We start from the raw sequence: 17785 nt of genomic DNA on the forward strand, positions 1-17785 counted from the left end.
ATACATATATATACACAGGTATATTTACATATATATTCATACATATCTAACTATAAATTCTCTCTCTATATATATAAAACATAAAACTTTGTCTCTATATGTGTGTGTGTGTGTGTGTATAATTATATAAATTTGAATTAGATTTAAGCTGAGGTAAGTTTTGAAAATGCACATTTGAAAAATGTGTTGATAATTCCTTCCTCACTGTATTCATTTATTGACTAGGGGAGACATGCCTGCGGGCAGGATAGTTTATGGCAACAATTCTGTCTCACTGCAGACCCTCAGATACCCAGTTCCCTTTCTGCCTGGGAAACCGCTGGTACCAGTTTCTCGTGTCTCCTTCCAGAAACATAAGCTGTGTGTATACAAGTTATATGTGTGTGTGTCTCTGTGTGTCTCTGTGTACATGTGTGCTTTACACTTTTGCTCTTTTAACTTAACAATATGTAATAGAGCTCGTTTCTTAAATGGCTGCATGTGTGCATTAGCTATTGTCCACAATTTTTCTGCCACAAGCAATTATATGATGACAAAGTATACTGCTTTAAAGTACACCGTGGTAGGAGGAGGCTATAGCTCAGTGGTAGAGCACATGCTTAGCATGCACGAGGTTCTGGGTTCAATCCCCAGTACCTCCTCTAAGAATAAATGTAAGTAAACCTGTTTACCTCCCCCCACCAAAAATAAAAGTATGCCATGAGGTGACCCCAACTCTCCACTCGAGCAGAATCTGACCACCCCATCCCCAGCCAGGCCTGATTTCTTTTCAGCCTGCTTTCCCATTTGAGACCCAGATTGCTGGGTGGCCCATCCAAGGCCTTACTAGTGGAGACTAGGATCCAGGTTTCCCATTTCCCAACCCACCTCCAGCCAAGGGGTTAATGGCACTTGGCAGACACGATGAAGGTATTTTTTTTTTTTTATTGATTTGTGTCTTCCCAAAAGGGTCTGAGGCGGCTGCCATTAGGTATCAGGACCTGATGTTTGCTTTTTCCGTCTCTCCTGCTTGGAGTGAGGCCATATGGCCTGACCCATCACAGCCAAGCTAGAACTGAGTCAACCTGCAGCTCAGGACCAAGGTTGAGGCAGGTGCTAAAAGGCCAGGGCCCAGATTAGATCAATCATATTAGCTGTCAGGTCAAGCACTATGTTGCCAACGTAGCCAAGTCTGAGCTTCAGGCCAGTGGGGTCCAGTGCACACCCGACCCGGGACTCTGGCCCCCTCCTGACATCCAGTATCGTTTGCACTGAGTCTAACTTTACGGTAGATGTGAAACGGACGGAGAGCTGAAGATAAAAGTAAAAACCTTGTGACCCAGGAAACTGAAATAGAGAAGGTACAAAAGCAAAGAAGCAGATGCCAGTCAAGCTAATGACTGCCCGCCTAACCCTGGAGTGCTGATCCCTCTTCTCACCAGTCCTACCCAGTCTTCAAGGCCAGGTCCTCTTTCCCCTCCTCTGGGGAGTAATGGAACACAGGGGGAAAGAGGAAGTCACTTTGGAGACCCAGGTTTAAATTCTGCTCCTTTCACTTCCTGGCAAAATCATTCATTCTTTCATGCAACAAATATTTCTGGAGCACATTTATTACTGTGTGAGGCATAAGCCAAGTTCCAGGAACAAACATAAATAAATCACAGCCCCTGCACCCATGGAGATGACAACAGGGAGTCAGATGAGTAAACAGACAATGACCCGAGGGACAGTGGCACGATCAGGTGAGCACAGGCAGCTGGAACACAGAGGGAGGCCCTCATCCGGCAGAGGACGCGTAGGGAACCTGAAAGGTCCAGGCAGAATCCTTTGGAGAATTCCCTGGGACCAATCAGGAAAAAGTCACCATTCATTCAACAAAAATATAAAGTGCCTACTGTGTGCCCCGCACTCATCAGAGCACTGGAGACACAGTGGTCCACAGCACAGACTCATGGGACTTCACACTCCAGTGAGGGGACAGACAAGAAATACAAATTCTGTAAGTGCAATGATGGAAACAGTGTTGAGATTAAGAGTCACGTTGCGGATGGGGAGGGGATACAGATGTGGGAGGGAAGATGAGGAAGAATCTCGTGGTGTTGGACCAGAATTAAAGTTATCATATGAATTTATTCTATAATATTTATAGATCCTATCTGTGTCTGATAAAGGGTCTAGAAGCAGTGGTATTTCCAGAATATCCAGTGAGTTTACCTTGTGCTTAGATCTTGTTTCTAATACACCTCTCTGTGCTGGGAAACAGAGTTCCTTGATGAATAGGCTGCTGGTCCCAGGGCTGGTGCAGAGGAAGTACAAGGTGTGCCTGGAGCATCTTACTGTGTTAGAACTGAGCACAGGAGAAGGAGGGAAAAGGAGGAGGAGAAATGAGGGAGGAAAGGGAAGGGAAAGAGGAAGAAGGGAAGAAAGGGAAAAGAGGAAGGAGAAGAGGAAAAGAAGGAGGAGGAAGACAAGAAGGAAGAGCTCAAAAACTGATGAGGATACAGGAATCAAAAGGAAAAATCTCCCACTGGATGAATCCGAAACAGAATAAATATTATTATGGATAATGACTTAATAGATTATAAAACATTAAAAAATACATGAGTAATGAATGCACAGTTAGACTAAAATAAAACCAAATAATATGTCCAAGTCTATTTCTGCTTTGTAAATAAGTTCCTTTGCATCATCTTTTTAGATTCCACAGAGAAGTGATATCATATGTTATTTGCCTCTGTCTGACTTTCTTCACTTAGTATGATAATCTCTAGGTCCATCCACATTGCTGCAAATGACATTATTTCACTCTTTTTTTTTATGGCTGGTAACAAACTCATGGTTACCAAAGAGGAAAGTGTGGGGAGGGATAAATTAGAGTTTGGGATTAACAGATACACACTGCTATGTATAAAATAGATAAACAACAAGGACCTACTGTAGAGCATAGGAAACTATATTCAATATCTTGTAATAACCTATAATGGAAAAGAATTTGAAAAAGAACATATATATTATATGTATGTATATAAACTGATCACGTTGCTGTACACCTGAAACTAACACAACATTGTAAATCAACTATTACTTCAATTAAAAAATAATAAGTGCCAAAGAAGAGAAATTACAGTAGCCTGTAATTAATAAGTGCAGAGGGAGAATTAGAAAACTGTGCTTTGAAACCAAAATAGTAATAATTGATTCTTGCAAGAGAATTTCAGTGAAAGTTAATAGTGAAAGTTTATTGGAGCACAGGACGTTTAGAGAATCTCAAATGCCTTTCCACAGATGATTTGTTCATTACAAAGATGATAAAGGTAACTTTAGAGTGGAGAAGTCTGGCACACATGTGACCTTGACCAAGGGATCAAAGTTAACATCACCAGAAACAGAATGAGTTATGTCCTGTGCCTCCTGATATGAGGCACTAAGAAAGACACAGCAGCACTTTTTATGGCTTTCCTGCGAAAAATGTGCAAACTGATTTATTTTTTATTGTATTTATTTATTTTTGCAATCTGATTTATTTATAAGAAAAAAAGTAAGGGACATTCTGTGATTTTCGTAATTTATAAATAACAAATGTATATTTTGTCTTTGTCCCTATTTCTGGCACAGAGCTCCTAAAACCCTTGGAATTTCCCAATCGATAAGAGCAATGGGAATCTTTTGTTTTATTTTTTAATAAAGTTTGTTTTTTCGGTTTTTATTTATTTGTCTTATTTTGGGGGAGGTAATTAGGTTTATCTATTTAGTTATTTTAGTGGAGGTACTGGGGATGGAACCCGGAACCTCATGCATGCTAAGTACACACTCTACCACTGAGCTGTATCCTGCCCTCTGGGAGTGTTTTGCTTTAGTATTTGGTCTTTTGTCTTTGGTTCCTGAAATGGTACCAGGGCCATAAACGTGAGAGGAGTGTCTTGTGTCACAACAAGTGTCGTAACAAGCTTCTTTCAACCACACCTGAGTTTATGTTAATGGGGTGACTTTTGGAAAGCGCCTAAGGATGGGGGCTGGTTGCCAAGGGAACCAACTCTGTGATTAGAGGATTAGAACTATCAATCTCAAACTTCCAGGGAGGGAAGAGAGGCTAGAGATTGCGCTCATTCACTAACGGCTGATGATTTAATCAATCCTGCGTACATAGTAGAGTCTCCTTAAAACCCTAAAAGGACCGGGTTTGGAGAGTTTCTGGGTTGATGAACATGTGGAGATGCCGGGAGTTGCCGGGAGGGTGGCATGCCCCTTCCCACATACCCTGCCCTGTGCATCTCTTTCATCCAGCTGTTCCCGAGTTGTATCTTTTTGTAATAAACTGGTAATCTAGTAAGTAAACTGTTTTCTTAAATTCTGTGAGCCTCTCTAGCAAATTAATGCATCCTAAGGAAGAAGTGTTGGGAACTCCTGATTCACAGCTGGTTGGTTAGAAGCACAGGTGACAACCTGGATGCTCCCTTGGTGTCTGAAACATGTAGGAAGGGACAGTCTTATAGGACTGAGCCCTTCATCTGTGGGATCGGACACTATCTCCAGGTAGACAGTGCTGGAACTGAGTTAAATCGTTGGACAGTCAGGTGTTGTCGCAGAAATAACCCACACATCTGGTGTCAGAAGTAAAGTAGTGTTGTAGGAGTAAAGGAGACATGCAGCAGGAAGTGGGGTTTTTTGGCACCTTCTCTAAAACAACTGGCCTGGAGGGTGGCAATGAACAGCCAGTCCTCACCTCGCCTTGGTACCAACTCATTCCAATTTGCCTGAGACTGTCCCAGTTTTAGCATCAAAAGTCCTCAGTCCTGGGAAATTTCTCAGTCCCAGGCAAACCAGAATGGTTACTGTCCACTCCCAGGCTGCTCCCACCCAAAAATATTCACTGGTCACTGCCAGCCCAGGAGGTGGATGATATTTATTCCTTCAACAAGCTTTTGCTGACACTGGAAATGCGTCCAGCAAAGCAGACTCAGTCCCCACCCTTACAGACCATGTGAAATTCCTTCTTTGCATTGAAGTGGTATTAATCAAACAGGGCCTCTAAAACAAAACAAAACAGAATAAACCCCTTATTTCCCCATTATAATGGAAGAAAATTTGAGAAGAAAAGCGTAAAAAGGCAGAGAAAAAAATCACACTGGCAAATTTCCTTTCAGTATTTTTCCTACACATTTCCCAAGTCACTTCCGATCAGCGTCCAAAAAAACGCAAGTTAATTTTAATTTTGGCTGCAAACCAAGAACAAAAAGGTTAAGTGTATTGAATTAATTTTTCAAGCCAAAGTTAAAGGCTCTAAAGATGATCTGCTGTCTCCAAGGGTCCAATCCCTGTTTTTTTCCATTAGCAGGTGTGATCGCAGGCCTGGCTGAGGCGGGTAATGACTTTCCCTCCTCAGCAAGGCTTCCTGCTTTGCAGTTTTTTGCTTTTTACAAATTAAAACGCTGCGTTCACTTGATAACGAATCAAGTAGAACAGAGGAGATTACCATGAAAAGCAACAGTGCCTCACCCCTTCCCATCCTGTCCCACCCCACCCCACTCCAGTGACCTAGAGGCAACTCCTTTCAACGGTTTCTGTTTTTATTTCTTCTAGAAGTTATTTCCAAAATCATAGCTCAAATGTCCATACTTTCTTTCTTTATATATCAACTTTAGTGAATGTTGACTTTCCAACATAGAACAAGAGGCACTTAACTCAGTTACATTCCCTCTCTCTCCTCTTCCCAGTGATGACTATTTATATTATTTTTGTTTGTTTTTAGATTATTTTGGTTCTGTGTAGTTTGGGGTTTTTTCCCTTTTAAGTTTTTTTAATTGAAGTATAGTCAGTTTACAATGTTGTGTTAATTTCTGGTGTACAGTATAGTGATTCATATATATATATATATATATTCCTTTTCATATTTTTTTGACTATAGGCTATTACAAAGTATTGAATATAGTTCCCTGTGCTACACAGTAGGTCCTCACTGTTTATCCATCTTATATATAGTAGTACCTGCAAATCCCAAATTCCCAATTTATCCCGCCATCCCCTCCTTCTCTCTCTAGTAACCACAAGTTTGTTTTCTATGTCTGTGAGTCTGTTTCTGTTCTGTAAATAAGTTTATTTGTCTCATTTTTAAGATTCTACATGTAAGTAATATCATATGGTATTTTTTTTCTTTCTAGCTTACTTTACCTAGTATGACAATCTCCAGGTCCATCCATGTTGCTGCAAATGACATTATTTTATTCTTTTTTATGGCTGAGTAGTATTCCATTGTATATATATGCCACAACTTCTTTATCCAATCATCTGTTGATGGACATTTAGGTTGCTTCCATGTCTTGGCTATTGTAAATAGTGCTACTGTGAACACTGGGGTGCATGTATCTTTTTGAATTAGAGTTCCCCCTTGATATATGCCCAGGAGTGGGGTCCTAGATCATATGATAAGCCTATTTTTACTTTTTTAAGGAATTGCCATACTGTTTTCTGTAATGGCTGCACCAAACTACACTCCCACCAACAGTGTAGGAGGGTTCCCTTTTCTCCACACCCTCTCCAGCATGTATTTGTGGACTTACTGGTTCTGTCTACTTTGGTTCTGTCCCTTCTCAGTATCTCTGGAAAGAGACCAGCTTCTAGCTCCATTTCCTCTCCTCACTTCCACATGCAACCTATTCTCAGCCTCACATTTACGAAGTCAAGATTTTGAGTATTTACAATCTTTCCTGCAACCACAACAAGTCTTCTGGATATTTCTACATTGACTCTAAAAGTTGAGATCCAGTGAACAGTACTTACATAATGATGGCCATGTGAATAGTGGTCAAACTCAGGCCAAACAATGGGCAGGATTACACTTTCTACTCCATGTGCTCAGTCCTACAACCCAGGAGACTATTTCAGCTATTATGTCAATGAAATCCAACCATGTGTCATTATTATGCCTTGATTTTCATTTAAATCAAAAAAATCTCTTCTTCAGTTTTGGAATTTTCCTAGAGATTCTGATTGCTTTTCTTTCTTCTTGGACTCTTTACCTATATCGTGTCTTATTTTTTTCCAAGTTATCGTTCATACCATTCATTCAATTCAAGCCCCATGTTGCCTCCTACTCCCAGTGGAACTCATTACTCCTTAAACTTGCTCTACAGTCATCATCCTGGCACTTTCATTCACTGAACTTCGAGCTTAGATTCACTGTTTACTATATGTTATTTTATCTTCTATCTGATTTGTGACCACATCTTCTAGAATACATCCTCCATTTTCTAGAATAGTGTGTATGAAGGCCAACTTTGCATGTCAGAATAAGCCTTTATCTGTTTGGCTAGATATAAAATTCTAGGTAGAAATTCTTTTCTCTCAAAACTGTGCATGCATTTCTCCATTCAATCTTCTAGGATGCGGTGTTATTTGAAAAGTCTGTAGTCATTTTGATTCTTGTTTCTTTGGAGATGAATTGTTTTACTCTTTAGAAACTTTTAACATCTCTTTATTCCGGATGTTCTGAAATTTAATGCAGAAGTATCTAAATATGATTTTTCATTCATTAACTTGAGCACAAAATAAACTCCTTCACAATGAAGACGTGACCTTCAGTTGTGGAAATTTTCTCTTATTTTTTCCTAAGATATTTTCCTTCCCTCCGACTTATTCATCGTTATTTTCTGGGGTTCCTAATAACTACGGTCCTTTAGGATTGGTGTTCTATGCTTGCTGTCTTTCCTCCCTGATTCTACTTCTTCCTCTTTTTGCTTTATATTTTTAGGAGTTTTTTTTCTCAACTCTATGTTTTAATCCTTATATTGAACACTTTATTGTTGTAACCACATGTTTAGTCTCTGAAAAATATTTCTTGTTCTCTGGTTGTTCCTTTTTCACAGAGCATCCAGTTCTTGCTTGATGGATATTTTGTCTGTCTTTTTGAATCTCTAAGTATATTAAGTAGTTCTCTTTATACCCTGAATTATCTCTGTTTCCTCCAGTGTCAGTTTTTTTGTTTGTTTATTTTGGTCTTTCTTTGCAAGCTACGGGTTCTTCTCACATGCATGGTGATCACTGGCAATATTTAATAAAGAATTACCCACGTATTCTGGGTTTCCTCTGCTGGTATATGAATTATACTACTTCTCCTCTAGGTCTCTCCCCGGTGGAAATTCTGACTAGAAATTCTTTGTGGATCAGGATAGAACATATCAACTGAAAGGCTTCAATTGGGCTGGGAAGGGTTGATGGTTGACTATCAGACAGTGGGCCACCCCAATGCTTGAATAAGGAACATTTATCCTGGACCTCCAACATTCATACTAGAAGCACTAACTTCCCTCAGACAGTTGGTTCAATTTCTTTAGAGACAAGATGTCTGACATTTTGTCTGAGGGAAAATGGCTTCTGGTGAGGAAGGGAAGTGGGATCATAACTGATGCTGGTGGCCTGTCTTCCAGGTCTTCAATCAATCCTGGGTTTTGTGTTCATTCTAAACTATTATACCATGACCCTTCCCCAACCCTAATCAACCCCTGCTCCTGTACTAGCATGGAAAGACCTGCCTTAAACCAGACTTCAAAGTCTCAGTAAATGCCATGGTCTTGCTCATCTTCCCATGAGGTTGTTGTGAGACTGTCAAGGGGTAAGCAATAAACTTGGCTTTGTCTTGTCAACAGATTGTTCTAGAGATATTAGGGGAGCCAGCATTTGACAAGGTGCTGGGAACAGAGCAGTGAATAATACCCTCATTGAGTTTATTCTAGAAATAGGTAATAAGCAGACAAAATAAGAAGTAGGTAATTTTCTATTTTACAATGTAGTTGGGGAGATAGTAGCCAAACAAGTCATTACAAATTGTGATAACTAAGAAGGAAATAAAGGGCACAAAATAGAGAATGGGGGCAGCTGGGAATCTGATTTTAAAAGATAATCTGGGGGCAGGGGTATAGCTCAATGGCAAGCAGGTGCTTAACATGCACGAGGTCCTGGGTTCAATCTCCAGTATCTCCACTGAAGAAAAAAGGAAAAGAAAGGATTGTTTCAGGCAAGCTCACCTTCCAGTTGGGGCCAGGAAGGGCAAGGGGTCTTGTCAGGCAGATTACCTCACTAGTGTTGATAAAGAAATTCCAGATTGATTGATTTAAAACTCTACTCCTGGGGGAGGCTGAAACTGCAATTAGGTTAGGTACTACGTTTTGGGTTTGCAGGCATAGTTTAGAACAAGTGACTCCATTTGGAGTCAATCTAAAGAGCTCTTGTGGCTCCACCTTGAGCTCTCCCTAGCTGCAGGACATTGCAGTTTAAGTCAACTACCAACTGATTTGCGGAAAGTAGTGAAAATCCGACCACATGAACAGGATGCCTTCAGGCTCTTTCCATTACTTGCAGGAGAGAATTGCCTTTAGGTGCAGCTGCTAAAATCCAAGTATGCCTTGGCCTTTAACCATGTGGACTGAGGGACTATTAAAACCAGCCACACACAGCCTAGTTACCATGCCCTGGGGGCCTGAATTAGCAATCCCGCTGGTACTGGACTAGCCCCGCAGGAGTTGCCGTGGTCTCGCAGCCCGGCCACCCGCGCACAGGCCGCGTGGAGTTTCTGTTGATTTCGCTCCCTCCCTCGGAGCCGCCGACCCGCCGGGTGGAGAGTGCTCAGCCGCGCAGCCCATCTCGCCGGCTGCACACTCACACAAACATCGGCCCGCTTTTCCAGCCCTGGGCGGTGGGTGCCTCCCAGCCGGGACTCGCTCTAGATTCTGCAAGCCTCGCGGCGCGCGCCCCGCTCCGTGCACTGCGCTCCACCGGACTCGGAGTTTAATCACACAAACAGTGTCCGGCTTCCTGTCCTCATCTCCCCCTCCCGCCCCGTTTCCCTGGCCCCTCCCTCTCCCCAGCCCGATCCGCCCGCCCGCTCCCCCTCCCCCGATCCCTCGGGTCCCGGGATGGGGGGGCGGTGAGGCAGCCACAGCCCCCCGCCCCCATGGCCACCCGTCGGAGCCAGAAGCGGAGGGGGCGCCGGGGGGAGCCCGGCACCGCCCTGCTGGCCCCGCTCGTGCTGGGCCTGGGCCTGGCGCTGGCCTGCCTTGGCCTCCTGCTGGCCGTGGTCAGCCTGGGGAGCCGGGCATCGCTGTCTGCCCAGGTGAGGCCCGGCTCCACACCCCTCCCTGGGCAGATCAGGAGCGGAGTCTGCGGAGCAGCTGATGGGGCCGGGTGGGCCGAGGGCAAGGGGCCAGGAAGATGGGTGGAGGGTGAGATGTCAGGTGGAGAAGGACAGGGTGACGCTGCCTCCTTCCCAGCAGGAGCCTTCGCAGGGGGAGCTGGTGGCAGAGGAGGACCAAGACCCGCTGGTGAGTGGGCGTGGGTGCTGGCTGCGGGCGTGGGAAGTGTGCGCCGCCTGAGGGTGCAGGTTCTGCCCTGGTTGTGCCAGCCGCGTGTGTGTGTGTGTGTGTGTGTGTGTGTGTGTGTGTGTAGGGGGGTGCACGCACCAGCCATGCCATGTGTGGGTACCTGACAGAGGGTGACAACCGTGTGTAAGGGGTTTGTGCCACATTTGTGTCACCCAAGTATGAAATGTTTATTGGCCATGCGGGGGGGAGTGGGAGCATGAGATTGGTAAGCTGCTGTGGAAGAGGATGCTGGTTGTGTGTGCAGGATGTGGACCCCTGTGCACGCTGACAGGATGAGGGCATGTGCATGATGTACCAATTGCTCGCAGGGTCTATGCTGGTTGTGGGGGTTAGGGGGTGTGGCTGGTCTTGGGAAAGGGGCAAGGGCTGGGGCCTGATGGGTGGCCCCGGCCACTTCTGGCTGAGAGACTTGGTCCCTCCCTAAGACATCTGTGCCTCTGGCTGGTGCCTCCCCTGACGGGCCCCTTGTCCATCTCAGTTTAAGTCTCTGGGAGTCCCTGGCAAGATCTTGGTTTAGCCCTGCCCTTAATTCCCCTAGGACCTGAATCCCCAGACAGAGGAAAGCCAGGACACCGTGTCTTTCCTGAAACTGGTTCGGCCTCGCAGAAGTGGTAAACGGCCCTTTATCCCAACCTCAGGAATAATAATAGTGGCTGGTCTGTGATGGCTTCTGGAGTTATGACTGCTTTTGTTCATCATAACAGCAGGCAGAGTAAAATCCATTAACCTCCCTTAGGGAGAGAGAAACTTAAGCACAGAGTAAACTGGGCTCGGAGTCATGGAGCTAAATAGTCGAGACTCAAACCTAGAATTCTGACCTTCCCTCTGAAGCTCCTTCCATTCATGGACCTGCTTCTCACTTCAGACCCAACCCCAAATATGAAGAAGGGATGGCCAGGAGTTAGGAGAACCCCTGGGGTCTTGATGAAGACCAGGCGAGGGAGTCAGAGGCCTGGATCCCAGTAAGCAAAGAGACTTATGACTGGGGTGACCAGGTATCCAGGTTTGCCGGGAACTGCCCTGGCTTCCACCTGTTAGCACAGTGTGATGACTAATAGCGCCCCTCTTGCTCTCAAAGTCATCCCAGTTTGGATGATAAGTTATAAGTTGCTTTACTTGTGGAGGAAGATAAGGCCTGAGGGTCTGAGGTCAAGAGTCTGGACAAGGATTAGGATGCCAGCGTTCTGAGGAGAACGGGGCTGAGGGAGTAGCTCCCTGCCCCCCAGACGTGGGGGTGCTTTGCCCATCTGTCTTTCCTTGATTCTCAGCACCTAAAGGCCGGAAACCACGGGCTCGCAGAGCGATTGCAGCCCACTTTGAAGGTGGGTGATGGCGAGCGGTGCCCCAGGGGTAGGGGTAGCAGAGAGGCAGGGCCGGGCTCACCGTGCCTTTTCTGTGTCTTACAGTTCACCCACGGCCGGGACAGGATGGAGCACAGGCAGGTGAGACCCCATCCCCACCTCTGAGCTCTTCCCTGACCCCCACAGCACTGGCCTTCTGGAAAAGGGGCCCTTCAAAATCTTCACTCCCCAACCCCACCTCAAGCCTTGGAACCCCAGAAGCCAGTTCGGGAAAGTGCTCAGGGCTCGGTTCCCTGGGCTCCCAAACCTGAACTTTGTCTATGACCCAGACCCCAGGGCCCCAGGGAGACCCCTTCCCCTCTCAGACCCCAGGCAGATTCCCCCTCCAACCACCACCCAGCTCCTCCCTCAGCCCTCACTCGTCTCCAAGAATTACCTTTGACTTTTCTCTTCTTCCCTCTTCATATTCCAAGTCTTCATACTCTGATCATTTTTCTCAGATTTTTCCAGTCTCTGCACATCTGTTCCATCCCTACCTCACCCCTGCCACCTCAGCATCATGACCTTGGAACCTCAAACCCGGTCTGTAACCCCTCCCCCATTCCAGACTTACCCCATCCCCTCCTCTGTCCCACTTGTGTTGCTGGGCTCAGCCCCGCTAAACCACCCTTTCATTGTTCCTTTGCTTCTCTGCTTGGATTCCAGCCTCTCCATGGTCTGATCGCCACCTCTTTTCCCTGCACACCCTTATGCCTTCTCCACTCTTGTTAGGCTGACACCCCCTCCCCACCAATGTGCCTCTTCTGGACTTTGCACATACTATTCCTTTACCTGGAATGCCCTTCCATGGGACAAGCCAGGAGGCAAAACACAATGGTGGCTTAGCCTGGGGGCTGGCAGTGGAGATGGAGAGAAGTGGATGGATTCAGCAGGTAGCTTGAAGATAGGGCTTGCTGGGTGGGGGATCGGATGTGCAGGGTAAGGGAAAGGGAGAAATCAGAAATGACTTCTAGATTTTTAACATGGGCATCTTTGGGAATAATGCTGCCCTTTATTAGGATGGGGTTAACCAGGGAGGAAATAGGTTGAGAGGCGTGTAAATGGATAATTGAATTTGAGGTCGAATAATAAATAAATGAAGAGATAATAATAAACAAGTGAGTTTCACAAATAGATGGCGGCACATGGTGGACTAGCTCAGGCTGGGTCAGGATGTTCAGAGTCAGGAGTCATCACCATATGGATGGTATTTAAAGCTATGGGACTGGATGAGTCACCCAGGGGGAAAGAGGGGCCCCATGAGCAAAGCCCTGAGGCTCTTGGACATTTACAAGTGCAGCAGAGGAGGAGAACCCAGCAGAGACTGAGAAGCAGCCAGAGAGAGGGGAAAAAACTCAGGGAGGGAAGTGTCCTGGAATCTCAGAGAAGACACAGTTTCAAGAAGGAGGATGTGGCTGTCTGTGCTGAGTGCAACTGAGAGGTCACATGAGATGAGAACAGAGTAAAGACCACTGGGTTTGGTAACGTGAAAAGTCAACTGGTGACCTTGACAAGGGCGTTGTCAGTGGTGTGGTTGGGATGAGAAGCCAGAATAGATTGGATTAAGAGAAAATGGGAAATAGAAATTGGAGACAGTGACAACCCTTTCTAGAAGTTTCTCTGGGACAGGAGCTGAACAATGGGCTAGGAGGTGGAGGAGGATGTGAGTCAAGGAAAAGTTCAGTCCTTTTAGGGATAAGCAATACATGAATACATAAATCTTGTCTGATATTTATTGAGTGTTTCATCTCATCTAATCCCCCCAACAGTCTTAAAGGGAAGATATTCTGATCATCTCCACTTTTCCAGATAGAGGTTACTTAACATGTCTGAGGTCATGATGACACTAAGAGGTGGAGCCGGGATTTGAACCCAGTGAGTGTGTGCTTGTGTCCTGGGCATCGTTTGTGTGAGAGGCAGGGGATGGAGGACCCTGCAGGCAACGTCCAAGAAGGTGGGAGGGGGTGGCTTCCAGAAGGAAGAGAGGGACACATCATCCCATCACTGTGAGAGTCAATGGGTCAGTGGGGAATGCAAGAACCGGTCGGTCTGTGATTTGGGTTTGGGGACATGAAGGAGCCTTTACCTGCTAACTTCTAGGTCTTCTGCAGAAGGAAGGAGACAGGGGCAGGGGCTCTGAGGAAAGATGGTACCAAATCCTTATCTTGGTGAATGCAAAAGCAAGCTTAGTGGGGGAAAGAAGGACGATTGCCAGGCAGTAAGGAACGCATTGTGGTTGTGAGACTGAGAGACACCAGGGTCCCAGGCACACCAGGCCCTTGGCCACAACCAGCCTTTGCTCAAGCTGGTTCCCTGGCCAGGAATGCCCTCCTTCCTTCTCTCCCAGGCCAGCCTTCCTCCTCTCTGTATGGACCATTTGTCTCGCGGTTACCCAGACATCCATCCATCCATTCATTCATTCATTCATTGACTCAACACTCATGCACCGAGATCCTACCGTTTATAAGGACCCCACGAGGTGCCCACGGTGAATAATACCTATTCTCAAGGAATTACTGTCTAATAGTGGAGACAAGCAGAAACACTTGTAAATTACAATAGGCTATGACAAGAACAATAATGAAAGTAAAGCCAGAGGTGCGTGGTGACATAGAGGAAGACAAACCACCTTACAGTGGAGTCAAGGGCTCCTTCCCTGAGAACTGTGGGCCTTGAAGCATAAGTGTAAGATGGACAGGTGGTCAAGGACATTCCAGGTAGAAGGAACAATTCATGTAAAAGCCCAGAGTTTGCCAAGAGCATGATGAGGCTGGGGCCTCAGTGTGGGGAGGAGCAGCCCTGGAGGAGCAGGATGGGGTGAGGCCGGAGAAGAATAAGGAGCCAGGTCACAGATGCAGTCTGGAAGTTATTCTGAGGTCCAAGGCTCACACCTGCCTTTTAGAAACATCACTGTGTGCCTATGTGTAGTCACACAGGGAATAAACTGGAACAGGCAAGGTTGAGTCCCGAGGAGCCCAGAGAGGAAGGAGGCTAGGAAGAGTCCCAGGAAGAAATGGCAAAAGCCAGGCTGGGGAGGGAGATGTAACAGAGCTCTGTGGGTGCAGAATTGCTAGGAACTGGTGATCAGTGAATAAAGCTGGTGAAGGAGAGGGAGGCTTGGGTGCCAGGTGAGAGGTGGAAACAGCTCAGTGTGGAATACAGACCGTCAGACAAGTTTGGGGCGGGGGAGGTTAAGCTCAGTTTTGGTCTGGATGAGTTGGAGATGCCTGGGGCTGTTCTAATGGCTGATGGCCGGCAGTTAGCAGTGTCAGGAGGGGCAGGAAAGGGCAGGGCTGGAGACTCAGATTGGAGTCTGCAGAATGAAGGCCAAGGGAACCCGTAGGTGGGGATGAAAATGCCCAGTGAGCTATGTGTTTTCCTTGAGAAAGTAACAAGGACAGCGCCCCGGGGCTGGCAGAGGATGGGGTCTGGGGAAGGCAGCTGCCCAGGCTGTTGAGATGAAGCCAGGGAGGCCCTGAAGAGTGGCCTGTGGACCCAACAGAGAGCTGGCACCATGGTCGCCTCCTCCCTGTCTCTTCCCACTGGTTTTTGCTTGGTGCCCACCAGAGCAGGCCCAGCTCCAGGGGCCGGGGGCCAGTGGTGAACAAGACCAATGTCCCTGCCCTCTTGGGAGAGTCAGACCCCAAGCCATCACATCCATAAATAAACGAGCCAACTTCCCTTGGTGACGCTGGAGAGAAATAAGGTGATGTGGTGGAGAGATTAACAGAGGCGGTGCTGGGACTAGCTATTTCTGGGAAGGTCTCTCAGAGGGACCTGATGACAGAAGGGGCCAGGCAGGGGAGAAATCCTGGCGAGAGGGCAGAGCAGTAAAAGCCCTGGGGGAACAATGAGCTTGAGGCCCTGCAGGGGCCCAGTGACTGGAGTCTCCTGACTTGGAAGAATGTGTGAGGTGAGATCAGAGAGGTAAACGGGGCGGCCTGTGGAAGGCCTGGGAAGCCGCTTGAGACTCTGCTCTGTCATTCTACTATCTTCTTTACAATTTGCAATTATCCTCTCTCTAGATTTTGGTGTGTGTGTAGTGGGTGGTGGTGGTAACGGCTTTATTGAGACGTAATTCACAAACTATATAGTTCTTCCCATTTAAAGTGTTCAATTAAGTGGTTTTGAGTATATTCACAGAGTAGTGAGACATCATTACAGTAATTTGAGAGCATTTTCATCACTTCAAAAAGAAACCCCATCACCTTCACCCATGACCCCGTATCTCCCTGATCCCTCCCAGCCCTAAGCAATGACTAATCCACCTTCTGTCTCTACGTATTTGGTTATTTGGACATTTCATAGAAATCATATAATAGGTGGTCCTTAGTGACTGGCTTCTTTCATTTAACATGTTTTCAAGGTTCCAACATGTCCTAACATGTACCAGTATTCCATTTCTTTTTATGGGTGAATAATATTCCATTGTATGGATTTAACACAAGTTTCCTTATCCATTCATCAATGGATGGATATTTGAGAACCATTTGATTATTTTTAATTTTAATAATCCAAGTAATGCATCTCCAAGCGCAAGAGCAAACAATAGAGACACAAACTGTAAAAGCCCCCACGCTTCTTCCACCCTACTCTTCTCCCCAGAAGTGGCTGGTAACAGCTTGCTCTGTATCCTTCTGGTCATATATGTGGAATTTATTTGCATAACTTCCTGTTACACTAGGGCTCCCTGGGCTGTGGCTCCTCCCTTGCCCTTGGTCATCTAGATATCTTCTGGGTAAGGTGGGCCCAAAGATTTATAAACTCAGTGGGTCCCAGGTGAGAAATGGTGAGAAAGTTCTGTAAAGGGACTGTCCCCTGTTTCTGAACATCCATATTCAGGTGTGGACGGGACGGTGAGTGGCTGGGAGGAGGCCAAAATCAACAGCTCCAACCCACTGCGCTATGATCGCCAAAGCGGGGAGTTTATAGTCACCCGGGCTGGGCTCTACTACCTGTATTGTCAGGTAAGCCGCACCTGGCTCTGCGGGCCAAGCAGGAACTGAGGGAGAAGGGCTGGCTTAGGGGGTGGGGGCCGTTAACGGTGGGGGGCAGGAGCTAGAGGTTTGGGCTGGTTAGGAGACCTGGGTCCCCAAGGAAATGGGAGACTGAGCTGAGGGCCAGCAGAGGCCTGGACTCTGCCCACCCTCCCCCACCCCTAGGTTCACTTTGATGAGGGAAAGGCTGTCTACCTGAAGCTGGACTTGCTGGTGGATGACACACTCGCCCTGCGCTGCCTGGAGGAGTTCTCGGCCACGGCAGCGAGCTCCCTCGGGCCCCAGCTCCGTCTCTGCCAGGTGTCTGGGCTGTTGCCCCTGCGGCCAGGGTCCTCCCTGCGGATCCGCACCCTCCCCTGGGCCCATCTCAAGGCCGCCCCCTTCCTTACCTACTTTGGACTCTTCCAAGTTCACTGAGGGGCCCTGGTCTCTTGGTGGCTTGCCCAGGCCGCCGGCTCCCTACAGCAGCTCTCTGAGCACACACACACCCTCCCCCCTCCCCTCTGTCCCACCCTAAGATGCTCCTCCCCCAGACCTGCCTCTCCTGCGGGGCTCTCACTTGATGCCCATGCCACATAAATACTCCCATCCAGCTCCGACCACACCCCCACCTCTGGCTCCCCACCTCACCAGCCCCCAAACCCCTGATCTTTCCCTGCCCCCATTTGTCTCCTGACTCCCCACCCTGGCCGCAGCCCCCCAAGACACTGTGTTTACTGTACTCTGGGTGACGATGGATCCTGAATACCCCTCTTCAGGCACTGAGAGGGGCTGGATGCCAGAGAGACTGGGACTAGGCCAGGAGTTCCCAAATGTGAGGGGTAAGAGACCAAGGCAGGCTCCTCCCTTGATAATTCCCTGTGGATTTTTAAAAGATATTATTTTTATTATTATTGTGACAAAATGTTGATAAGTGGATATTAAAGAGAATAAATCATGGTCACTCTCTTTATTGGGGCTTAGGGGACATCCTCAGGATAGCTGGGGGCTATGGGAAGGGGATCGGGGCATTGGGGATTGGGGTGCAGGACTCCTGGAACTCCAGGGCGATGTCTAGGCTCAGCAGTGGGGACCTACCTGCCTCCAGCCCCGAAGC

The 17785-nt window shown here is 47.0% G+C and overlaps 1 protein-coding gene across 2 annotated transcripts; it reads left to right on the plus strand.

The window, feature by feature from the left end:
• The first annotated feature begins 9804 nt into the window (after window positions 1-9804).
• TNFSF12 (TNF superfamily member 12) lies at window positions 9805-17627 on the plus strand. Of its 2 annotated transcripts, none has more exons than XM_010996530.2 (7): window positions 9805-10084; window positions 10245-10292; window positions 10891-10963; window positions 11621-11674; window positions 11759-11794; window positions 16535-16659; window positions 16855-17627. In XM_010996530.2, the coding sequence occupies exons 1-7, from the start codon at window positions 9926-9928 to the stop codon at window positions 17104-17106; spliced, it is 747 nt and encodes a 248-aa protein (XP_010994832.1). In that variant the 5' UTR covers window positions 9805-9925; the 3' UTR covers window positions 17107-17627. The 2 variants fall into 2 exon arrangements, with proteins under 2 accessions (XP_010994832.1, XP_031323593.1); XM_031467733.2 differs by having other exon boundaries at window positions 9818-10084; window positions 10242-10292.
• The last annotated feature ends 158 nt before the right edge of the window (window positions 17628-17785 follow it).

Source organism: Camelus dromedarius, chromosome 16, assembly GCF_036321535.1.
Source record: "Camelus dromedarius isolate mCamDro1 chromosome 16, mCamDro1.pat, whole genome shotgun sequence".
NCBI classification, from domain to species: domain Eukaryota; kingdom Metazoa; phylum Chordata; class Mammalia; order Artiodactyla; family Camelidae; genus Camelus; species Camelus dromedarius.

What these genes read in the sequence shown, in the direction of transcription:
- TNFSF12 (XM_031467733.2), top strand. Translation starts at nt 9,926, where the DNA reads ATGGCCACCCGTCGGAGCCAGAAGCGGAGGGGGCGCCGGGGGGAGCCC. An exon ending in GATTGCAGCCCACTTTGAAG is followed by an intron (nt 11,675 to 11,758) that starts GTGGGTGATGGC and finishes TGTGTCTTACAG; the next exon opens with TTCACCCACGGCCGGGACAG. An exon ending in ACAGGATGGAGCACAGGCAG is followed by an intron (nt 11,795 to 16,534) that starts GTGAGACCCCAT and finishes ATCCATATTCAG; the next exon opens with GTGTGGACGGGACGGTGAGT.